At 48.8% G+C, this 11,607-nt stretch overlaps 1 protein-coding gene across 3 annotated transcripts in view; it reads left to right on the plus strand.

The window, feature by feature from the left end:
* LOC103375218 (exocyst complex component 6B-like) overlaps window positions 1-11,562 on the plus strand; it is a 46,096-nt gene extending 34,534 nt beyond the window's left edge. For 2 of the 3 annotated variants that reach the window (XM_008305433.1, XM_008305435.1), the window contains 3 exons: window positions 6,402-6,514; window positions 7,444-7,455; window positions 9,407-11,562. In XM_008305433.1, the coding sequence (XP_008303655.1) occupies window positions 6,402-6,514; window positions 7,444-7,455; window positions 9,407-9,533 (252 nt within the window). In that variant the 3' untranslated portion in view covers window positions 9,534-11,562. The remainder of the gene's footprint in view (window positions 1-6,401; window positions 6,515-7,443; window positions 7,456-9,406) is intronic. The other variant, XM_008305434.1, reaches the window with a different exon arrangement.
* Window positions 11,563-11,607: the final 45 nt, after the last annotated feature.

Consider the following 11,607-nt stretch of genomic DNA (forward strand, 5'->3'; position numbering starts at 1 on the left):
TGTTTAACCCTGGTTGGTGGTTTGTCTTGACCACAGATCTCCAGGTGTAGCATCAGCCAGGAACTGTAGAGAAGAAACAACTGTTGAACTCCTCATGTGTGGAAACGAAACAACATGTGAGCTGAACTCTCAGTATTTAACCAAACGGGTGAAGACGAAGGACCGAACATGGAGCGACTCGATGGTCTGGGTCAGGACCAGCCACAGAAACGCTGCTGTTTGACTCTGTCTGTTGATTTGCTGTAGAAATGTAAAACTGGACCAACTCTGGTGTTCTCCAGCTGACCTCTGACCTCCTGAACAGAGCCTCTGAACCTCCAGATGTGACGTGCAGCTGCTGCTCAGGCTGATCAGCCGAGCCAGCGGATCAATAACTAGAGTTTGTTGTGTGCTGTGGCCGCTGGCAGCTCCACATACAAGCTTTGGTTTTAATTTCACTCTTGGCGCTGCAGCCAGAAAGTAAATCATGCTGCAGCCTGATGAACATCCAGGCTGCTTGACTCCAGTCGCTGCTGCAGATGGAGCTGCTCCACCCTGACGTGGGCCCGCTGTGGGAGTCTGGTGGTGGGCTGTGATCCTGCAGAGCCAGTAGCTGCCTGATAACCTCTGGATGTGACCTCAGCTCTCAGCAGATGGGAGCCGCTGTGGAGCTGCTGGACTCTCGGGTTCTGCTCTTCTGCTTCACGTCAGGTTAAGTGGAGGGTTTTGGGCCTTTTGGTCGCCTGGCTCTCCAAGCAGCGAAATAATGTTGATCTGTTGCCATTGAAGGACTTCAGTGCAGCACATTAAATCGGTGCTATCGCTGGTTTTTGGCTTTGCTGAATTAGCAGCTGTTCTTCTTGTTTAAATAAACGACGCTGATCAGCTGCAGGATGAACCTCAGAGACGTCTTCTGTCACCTAGAAGGATGGAAACCAGGAAAAAAGTTGGATGTATTGGATTCATTGTTCTACAAATATGTAAAAACGTGGAACCAGCGTGTTTCCACAGAAGCTGTAAACACTGGAGCATGTTCTCTCCTCAGACTGCAGATACTGAACGATTTACTTTTCATAGTTTCTTTAAACTCTGGTCTCTGTGATGTGTTTCCTCTCTTCTCTTCTCAGAGGAAACACTGCCTGCAGTTCAGCCACAGAACACTGAATCCGTCACCGGCTCTCTGTTGTAGCGAGAAGCTCAGAACCGTCTGGTTCATGCAAACGGAGTGATTTTAGCAAATTCAGAATCAGTTGATCCTGATGAAGTAGCACCGTTTAAAATACAGATGAGACTAACTTAGAATTCATCTCTTTATAGAGCTACACCTCCCCCATGCTCAGTTCAGGAGCCATGAGAAGCAGAAACCTGGTGATGGTTATGTTTAAACAGCTTCTTATCGTTGTGGTTTCTTAGGAGAGCAGAGTGCATTGTGGGAAGTGGATCAGTGGTTCCGTCAGGTCTTCTGGGTTTGAGGTGGTGCTCCTGCAGCTGCTCCATCTGATGAGAGTCTGGAGCTCTTTGTCATGTTCCTCCAGTTGTTCCAAAGCAGCTCCAGAGGTCGTGTTGTCCTGCTGAGGGATGGTCTGTGTGTTGGACTGACGTGAATGTCTGGACCTGAAGCTGACCAGCGGAGCGTCCAGTCGCAGACAGACTTCACCTGTAAACTCTGATGGACTCAGCAAAAAGTAACGCAACACTTCAGACGACTTCTAATCAAGTTACTGAGTTACAGGACTTATCTGTTCCTCTACGATCACAAGTGTTTCTAGCTACGGGTCTGAAGAAGTCTGAGTTTAAATCCCACATTCAGTTTGCTTCATTCTAACCAGATCACGCTGCAGGTGGATCAGTGGTTAGCACCGTGGCCTCACAGCTAGAAGGTCACCGGTTGGCGTCCCGGTGAGGACACCCGGGATCTTCCTGCGTGGAGTCTCCATGTTCTCCCCGTGCAGCGTGGGTTCTCTCCGGGTTCTCCGGCTTCCTCCCACAGTCCAGAAACATGCTGAGGTTAATTGGTGATTGTAAATTGTCCGTAGGTGTGAATGTGAGTGTGCTTGGTTGTCTGTCTCTAAGTGTAGCTCTGTGATAGACTGGTTACCTGTCCAGGTGAACCTGCCTTCACCCTGAGTCAGCTGGGATAGGCTCCGCCCCCCATGACCCTGGTGAGGATGAAGGTGTAGAGATGATGGATGGATGGATCTTGACCTACGTGGTGGGAACAGTTCCTTTACATCCCTTTGCAGCTTGTGGCTGGTTGGTGTGAACGTTCTCTGGTTTGTGTGCAGGTGGTTCAACAAACATGGAGGAAATCGGTTTGAGGATTGTTTCACCTCCTTATGGACCAAACCAGCACTGGGTCAGCTGAGCAGAGGATCAGGAGACCTGCTGATGATGGACATGATCAGTAGCTCAGCCTGAGTCGGATGTCTGACACTAATCCTTTAAAAAAGCAACAACTTCTGCACTTTCAGGAAAATGCTCCGAGGATCTGGATTCCTAAATCCACCGTGTGATGAGTGTTTCATGTGGGCAGGTTCTCAGTGGAGGTTATCATCGACTGTGTGGATGCTCTAAACCGTCCCACTGACAAACATCAGACCACCCTGAGGCCCACACACACAATCCTTCTCTCTGTTAGAAAACACTTGAGTGGTTGTCGTGACCTCTTCACCCTGAGCAGAGTCTGTCAGGTAGAGGAACCACCTGAAGCATGACAGACTGCTGGACCTGCAGCCACTTTGTGTTCTCTCACTGACAGCTGACTGGCAGCTGTCAAGGAGCTCCATCCTGCTTTTCCTCCACCAACATGTCTGGTTCTGTTTCTGACCTTAGACGCTCTGCAGACGGACACACAAAGTGTTGAGTGGCAGCGAGACGAGGATTTAGAGTCTGGTGATGGATGTCAGAGGTAACCATGGTCTGAAGCTTCTTCTGTTGCTGAACTTTGAACTCACAGTTTGGACTGAAGGACTCAAATTTATCAAAGTGCTGGAAGTAGAACGTTGGACTTTGGTTCCAGGTCCTTCAAGTCCACAGAGGAGGGTCCAGATTGATCACCTTAATGGACTTTTTCCATCATTTCTGAGCCTCAGAACTTCATCAGTACAGCAGATAGACACATGACATTTAGGAGGAAGAACACATCTGGGTTCTGCTAGAACCTGACACCAGATCAGTTCTACATCCATCCAGGTGTCTCAGTCTGAACACTGGACCTGGTAGAAACTGACACCGTTCACTCTGTGGAAAGCTGTTTTCTAATGTAGTCAGTCTTCATGTAATAGGTTCAGCTTTACTGATGGATGGATGATGGATGGATGATGGATGGATGATGGAGGCAGTGAGTAAACAGCTGAAGTGGCCTCTTCAGCGGCTCTTCTTGGTCCAGTGTTGCAGCCTTTAGTGACCTCTGACCTGCCGCCTGTCGGTCCAGCAGAGGGGCAGCTGAGAGTGAAGGTGGAGTGGGACAGCTGACGGTGTTTTAGCAGCTTCGTCCTCGTCTGTAGCGATGAACGATCCCAGGTTCTGTGTGTTTGGGTCCAGATCGGTCTCCTCCGTAGCAGCAGCGTTGCATAATCCTCGGCTCGGAGTGTAAACATGATGAATCCTGGGTGACCCTGACGTTTGGCCATTAGGAGCAGGAACACTGCAATTCCCCCACGGTCCCAAACAAATAAATCCTCAGCACAGCCGGAATAACCATTAACAAGTCTGCTAAACAGCGAGCTGAGGACGGAGGGATGGAAAGTATGAAAGGGGATATGAAGGTGGACAGAGAGAGGAGGAGGAGGCAGAAACACCAGCATAGTTCACAGACAACCTGGAAAAGTCCAGAAAGAAAGTAAAACAGAACACATGACCAGATTGTAGATGAAACATGGAGTTTGACATGTACTACTGTGTAAACGCAGTCTGACCAAACACCAGAAACAACAACAAACACTGGTTGTTAACATGCAGATTGTTTATCTGTGTTTCCAGTTCAACCAAACAGTAAAACACCAGTAAAGCTTCTAAAGATCCAGTTCAAAGGGCCACGCTGGTAGAAGTAGGTTAAAGAAGACGGAGCCGAGGATGATGGAGGGACAGAACCGTCAGGAGAAAGCAGAGCAGCATCGGTTTGTTTTGGTCCGCAAAAGAATGGCAGGAAGCAATAATGTGTTTGTGTGGAGGAGGAGGAGGTCACGGCGAGGTGAGGAGGAGGAGGAGGAGGAGTTCAGACGGAGGTGAACTCAGACCTGCTGCTCCTCAGAGCTCAGGGTGAATCCAGGGTCAGGTGTGTGTGTGGAGACGTTGCTCGCTTCCATTTCCACCAGCCGGGTCCTCCATCAGTCCACCTTAAATCCTCTGCATCGCACAGGATCAGTCCACCTTAAATCCTCTGCATCGCACAGGATCAGTCCACCTTAAATGACTTCACACACGTTTTACAGCATTAAATGTGGATATTTATTGATATATTGATATATTTACACCAGTCATTTGAGATGCTGAGTTGTAAAGCTGCCCGTAAACCCTCTGGTGGACGTTTGTTGGTTTTTGTCTCCATTTTGTCGTTTTGTTTAACTTTTGTAGTTTTTTTGTCTCATTTTTGTAGTTTTGAGTCAAATCCCCACATTTTTAGAAGCGACTGAGCGCGACCATCTCTGATTGGTCTGAACGTTGTGCAGCATCGAACACGTGTGGATCATAAATATTTAAATACTTTCACATAATGAATTCTTATGCTGCTGTTGAATCACTTTCAGGCTGTTTGAACAACATGTTAGAAACCACTACAGATAAAAACAGTGAATCGTTTTATTCTCATCATGTCCTCATTTAGAATCTATAAGGCTGCAAACTGCACATGTGGATCATTTTAGTGTCTCGTTCTTCCATCCCGTGTGCTGCTGATCTGCTCCTTATCCTCTGATCTCTGCCACCTCCTCCTCTCCTCCTCCTCCTCCTTTGTTCTCTGGTGAGAAGTGAAGACGTCCTGACGGTGATTCCAGATCAGAGATCTGCTATCTAACGGCTGAATCACATCTCGGCTTATCGCTCCGCCGCCCTCCTTCCTTTCAGGGTCAGTCACTGTTAAGTTCTGATCGCTCCTCGATACGGGTCGGCAGCAGCAGCTCCAGGCCTGATCCTGATTATCAGGTATCGGTGATGTTGTGCTTCATGTAACCGCCCCGCTGGAGGATCATCGGGTCAGAGCTCGCTGTGCCGAGGTGAAGTCGAGGACAAGAGGGGAAGGAGGGATCAGACCAAGGAGGCAGGAAAGGAAGGAAGGAAGGAAGGAAGCATTGGTCTTGTCGTCCAAAACACATTCAGGACACGTCCTGTTTTCAGGAAGCAGTCGGACTGTAGCGCTCTGATTAATCAGCTAATTAATGAACATTTTCTAGATTTACTGGTATTTACAGATTGTCTCTGTTTGGTTGAATCTAACCACTGCGTCAGTAACTAGTACTTTAACCAACAGTAGCTAGTCAACAGGCTGATGCTGGTAGAACCACACAAACAACCTGAACCGTAAACCAGAACCAGCTCTAATGGCCCAGTACGTACACGACATTCAGGGAATTTGGTTCCGGCTCTGGGAATGAGCAGTACGGTCAAAATAAGTACAGAAAGAAAAAAATACAATCAATAATAATAAATAAAATCAGATAAACATATAGAAGAATATAGACATCTAGCAGAACCAAACCGGCTCCAGTAAGGTCCACATCAAGCTTTATGTTTTAATCAGTCATCAGTTCTTATCCAAGGTCTGACTGTAAATCCGTGTTTCTGTATGTAAATGAGCAGCACAGCAGATTTATTTCAGTTTGTATGGATCATATTAGCAGTTTGTGAACGATAAAGTCTTCCTTGTTGTTGACCGAGCACCCTGCTGCCACTCGCTCTGGTTTATCGTTGACTACCTTCCCTACCGTCCAGCTGGTTCCACCTCCAGCGTTTAAACTCCTCGTGGATCCTCTCCGTCCTCTTTGTGTTCCTTCGCTCTTATCTATCATCTCCTCTCCATCTCCAGCCTGCTTCCCCACATGTGGTTTTGCTCTCCTCTCTCATCCCTCGCTCACATATGGTTTGTGTCTGAGTGTTTGGTGTTACCCAGAGTTCACTGGGGCTCCGGCTCTGCCTTCGTCTGCAGATCAGGCTTTCCTGCCCGGACCTGCTCCTCGCTATCTGTGCGAGCTGGAGTTCAGCAGGGCAGCGGCGGGTTATGCAACACTCTGAAATGTGGGTCGCTGCTCTGGTTCTGGAGTTTATTTAATCGAGCAGCGCCCTCAGGATCCATAGCGTCACCGTGTTTAGTGCTTCCTCCATACTGTGAATGTGTACAGCTATAGAGGCGCTGCTGCTGCTGCTGCTGCACTTTAATGTGGTGTGAAAGACGTGAACCTCTAACCTGCTGCTCCGTCTCCTCCCAGTTACTAGATCTGTTCACCCAGTGGGACTGGTCCACCTACCTGGCTGACTACGGCCGACCCACCTGTAAATACCTGAGAGTGAACCCTCACACTGCCCTGGCCCTGCTGGAGAAGTGAGTCACCATTCACTCATCCATCCACTCACTCATCCATTCATTCTTCTTCATGGGTCTCTCACTTTCAAATCAAACATTTGTGGAGGTTTTTATTGTTTGTAGCTCGAGGTCTGAGTTTGGGAAACATTTTATTAATGACAGGAGTCACTCAACACTTTGGAGATATGTACTCGATTAATACACAAGTAAAAGTATGTGATATTTTTAATCAATAGCTTCTTAACGGTTAGTTTTACTGCATTAGAAACAGTCAGAACAAAGCTCCTCCTGCCTGCTTTACTCTGTAGTTTCATTAGCTGTAACTGGTTCTGACCCACCACGTGAAAGCAGGTCAACGTAGACAATCAGACACATCAGGTCATATTTACTGAAGCTGGAGTAAAAACAAAAGTTATGCACGGAAGGACAAGTACCCCCGAAAAGCATATTTATAGTAACTTTGACCTGAACTCTGAGTGAGACGCTGGTTAGCCTAGCTTAGCATACAACCGCTGGACGCAGCTAGCTTAGCGGTATCCAGCCTGAAGTTCACTGTGTTTTATATTTAAGTGACAGTTTAAGGGTTTCAGTAGAAAGTTTTTTACATCTTGAAAACCCTCAGAAATGTGAGCAGCAGGTGTTCATGAAGCAGCTGTGTGGTGGTCGATGCTACGTCTCTGTACTCTGCTCATGTTATTGATGCTGCTGGTGGGTTAGGGTTACTGCTCACATGTAAATCTGCTTCAAAAAGCCACTTTAGAAAGTTAAAAAAAAACTAGTTTAGAGTCAACAAACCAGACAAGTGTTAACGAGTGAGGCTACCTAGCTGCCCCCCTTCCTCCAGGCCTAATGCTAAGCTAGGCTAACCAGTGTAATGTTGAACTGTTGCGAGCCTCCATCCCTCAGAGCTTCGTCCTCGTCTCAGCGGCTCTGTTCTGTCCCTGCAGGTTGCTGAAGCCGTGAGTATCGTCTCTGAGTGGTTCTGTTTGTCTCATCAGTAGCCGTGTGGGATTTATAGAAACAAACTGGTGTGGTGATGATGTTTATTGATGTTAACAGTTATCGCCATGGCAACACCCACATCCACCACCACAGCAGCGTGATGTAAACACTGATAACACACAGCCTGCATGAGCACAGTGTAGTCTGCTCTACACACTAACAGCAAGCAGAGCTCTGCTCCATTGTCATGTACAGTTCATTAGAGCCGGCCCGGTGGTCTGCCGCTGCCCCGGAGGAAGCACCCTGCTGGGGCTGGTCCGGTCTGCTGGGCCCAGAACCTCCTGGACATCCGTCCATCTCCAGCGTTCTGCAACCAAACACAAAGACACACCTGCTGAGACTGTGACAGACTTCCAGAGTGGTGTTCTGTGTGTCTGGACCCGTGCATGCTGGTTCCTGAATGCATCACATGACCTACTGACTGATGTCTGTCTGTATCCTGTTAACCCTCTTTCTCCAGTAGAAGGTATCTGGACATCTGGTTGGTTCTCCTTCAGGCTGGCTGCTGGAGGTCCAGGTGTTTATGGTCACATGACTCCAGGTATGACTGTTGGTTAAACTGCTGAGGAGGGACTCATCCTGTGTAGCTAGTGAGTGTTGGTGTTTGGTTGTTTCATCCTCACTGGACCAGTCTGTTACTCAGAGTGTTGCTGGATCTGTGGGGGTTCTGGTTCTGACCCAGTAGTTCCCTTAAAGCCTAGCACTCTGGCTGGTGAAGACCCAGCTTGATTGCTCAATGACTGTAAAGCATTTGGTCATTTTTAAAAGTTAACACTGGACTGGAACCCTCCACAGACGGGCCTGGGTCCTGGTCCACTGTGAGGATCAACAGCTGCTTGTGTGGGCATGTTGTGATGTTGAGTGTGGCTGATGTCTTCTTGGCTGTATGAACTAAACACATCCAAGAAAACATCCTGCCTGAAGTTGTAGGTGGACACAGTTTGACAGGACTGATGAGGTGATCTGGGTTTAGTTCCTGTATCACTACAGCACCTCAACATCAACGATCCTGTCAAACTGTGTCCACCTACAACTCCTCTACAGCAGGGGGGTCCAGTCCTGGTCCTCAGTCCTGCATGTCCAAGAGGTGTCCCTCTTCCAACACACCTGATTCCAATGATCAGCTCATCATCAAGCTCTGCAGAACCCTGATGACCATCCTGATCATTGGAATCAGGTGTGTTGGAAGAAGGAAACATCTAAATTTAAACATGCAGGACTGTGGCCCTCGAGGACCAGGACTGGACCCCCTGCTCTAAAGTGTCAGCTGGTCAATGGCACTGCGTGGACTTGAACCGGGGACCTCCACCTTCAGAGCCGGACTCCTTCCACGTCTCACCAACTCCATGCAAGTAACTCAAGAAAAGATAAGAAGTACTTGACATGAGAGCTGCATGCAGTCACTTCATTCAGAGAAACACAAGCTGCTCGCTCCTCCAGAGGCTGCTGTCGGTGGTGAGATGTGGAAGGAGTCCGGCTCTGGAGGAGAAGATCCACGGTTCAAGTCCAGGCAGGGCAACTGGGGACTGAGAGGCAGTAGGAGGCTGAGCTGTTGGGGAGATGATTGTTTAGTACAGTCAGGCATTATGGGATGTTGTGTATGAACTAAACATCCCATAATGCCTGACCGTACCACTCAACTTTCAAACTTTGTCTCCCCGACATGCCAGTAGTCCAGCCTCCTACTGCCACCTCCCCATCAGACCAGGGACACGGTGTGGACCGGAACCAGACTTGTTACAGTCCTGACGTCCCTCCTCAGGCAGTTTAACCACCGTGAGTCCTACACCTGGATCTCTTCAGCTGTGTCATGAGTTGAAGGTGAAACATCTCCAAGAACCAACCAGAAGCCCAGCTAGGTTCTCCTGCATCACGTGACCACTGACCTCTCTGACTTCCTGTCTGCAGGATGAGGGAGACGAGCAGGAAGAACAACGTCTTCGCCCAGTTCAGGAAGACGGACAGAGACCGGCAGAAGCTCATCGACACCGTCATCAAGCAGCTGCGGAACCTCATCGCTCAGCACCACACCTGAGAAAGACGCCTGATTGGTCAGCGAGCCTGAGGCCACCGCCCACTCCCATCTGTTCAGCCACTAACCAACCAGAGGCTCCTCTACGCACCTTAACTCAACGAGCAGTCCAAACCTGAACACGAGCTCCAGCCGTGCAATCTGATTGGTTATTTCAAATTGACATGCTGCCACCTGCATCAGAACCCAGTGGAGCCCCCTACGGGTCAGGGTGACAAGCTTTGGTGATGTTTCTTCCAATGTGCTTCAGAACTCCCTCCACGAGGACCAGCTGGTGTGTTGGTCCCGTTCAGAGCAGTAAACTGGACCAACACGCCAACTGGCCCCACTGGGAGGAAACCACCATCCCCAGCTTCTCACCGTGACCCTCACAGGCCTCCGTACAAACCTGACATCAGCTCCTCCTGCTCGACTAACACTAACAGCCCAGTGTCACTTCTACACCTCTAAACGTGTTAATCCGCTGCTGAAAATAGTCCCCAGTGCATCCAGTGAACTCCTGTCTAACGTTTGTGACAATAAGCAGCTCGAAGTAAACCACATATAAACATGACCAGTGGAGGCAAACGCTGTGTTCTGTTGGTTCTGGTCTGAAGTGTGTCACTAACCTCCTGCTTCACCTTGAACCCGTGTGATCTGGTCTGGTCCTGGAGGTGTCTCCCCTGTGGAGAACAAGAAGGTAGAGCTCTGAAACACTGATCCAGGAAGCTGCAGCAGTACCACATGTTTCTACATCTGCATGGTTCCTTTTAGCTCCAACTGTGTACCAGAGTCTTAGTCAGTTTTCAGTAGGAACTCCTATTTTTGTGCCATTTTTCTTCCCGGGCCGGGCCGGGCCGGCCCAACCCAGCCCAGCCCTCTACGTCTTCCACGTCGCTGTCCGTCACTGTGGTGGAGCTACAGGATGTATGAATGTACGTCACACTCGTCTTCTAAGCAGAACCTACCGGTGGCGGATGAACAGAATGTCGCTGCAGAATCCTTTATCTTCTAACCACGGGGGCCACGACATGGCGACCCGGCTCACTATACAACCTGCAAACACTTGAACGGGCCACACCTGGCGACCTCGGGTCACCACGGAGAGGGTTTGGGTGGAGGCTCCTCCCTCCTCCATGATCCGAGGCGTCACGTTGTCTGAGCGTTCTCTACTCGTTCTGTAGAGGTAACTGGGTCTTAAAGAGGGAAAACGCTCCAACCTGGCAGCCGCCGTGTCCAGGCTTCAGTGGGCCTGTTGATCAGAGACTGATCGTACTAATGCTGAGCACACATCCTGTCTTCCATTAACACGAGCAGCGCTGTGTGTGTGTGTGTGTGTGTGCAGCTACATGAGTTAACCGAAGCACAACTTCACTACTTTCACACTAACGGGGTCTTTCTGTTCTGAACCTGGGTGCAATAACTAACAAAGTGTGTGTCTGTGGCTTTGTAAAGGGATTCGGACCCACCGAGGGTCTGCAGGGGAATGTTTTAGTTTTGTATCCTTTGCTGCGTTTCATTGGTTAGAAAGGGATCAGGGCCGCTGTTGGATGTGCCTTTGCTGTATTTAGTTGTTTTTCCTGCCAACAGGGCAGCGACACTCTGCTGCTCAGCCTCTGGACGGAGTTTACTCAGTGACACACCATCAGTGGTCCTGGAGCTCCAGGACTTTGGTCATTCCACAACAAACATCACCCAGAATCTGTATGGAGCGACCTTCTGGCTGTTTTCAAAGTGGTTTCAAACACTTACATTGAGAATTACCTAGAATTAAAATATTTAAGAGATTTAAAACACTTTACTCCCTATCGTGTGCACAGCCCACCGACTACAACAGAACCTCTGACGATGGGACCTGCAGAGCAACATGAGTCCAGAGTCCAGCTGCAGATTGTCGCTGCTCTTTGTTTAGTATTTTTTAAAGCAGATGTTGAGACAGAAGCGCTGTTCACGCTGTCATATTAAACCACTAATGAATGAAACGAAATACTAATAAAGTTCTGACGAATGCCAACAGATAAATGTGGAATAAATGGAAAACTGCTGATGCTGACTCAAGTCTTTCCTTTCACGTTAAATACTCAGAATGGTTTTTACC

Source organism: Stegastes partitus, unplaced genomic scaffold (genome assembly GCF_000690725.1).
Source record: "Stegastes partitus isolate 25-593 unplaced genomic scaffold, Stegastes_partitus-1.0.2 Scaffold2505, whole genome shotgun sequence".
Classification (NCBI taxonomy): domain Eukaryota; kingdom Metazoa; phylum Chordata; class Actinopteri; family Pomacentridae; genus Stegastes; species Stegastes partitus.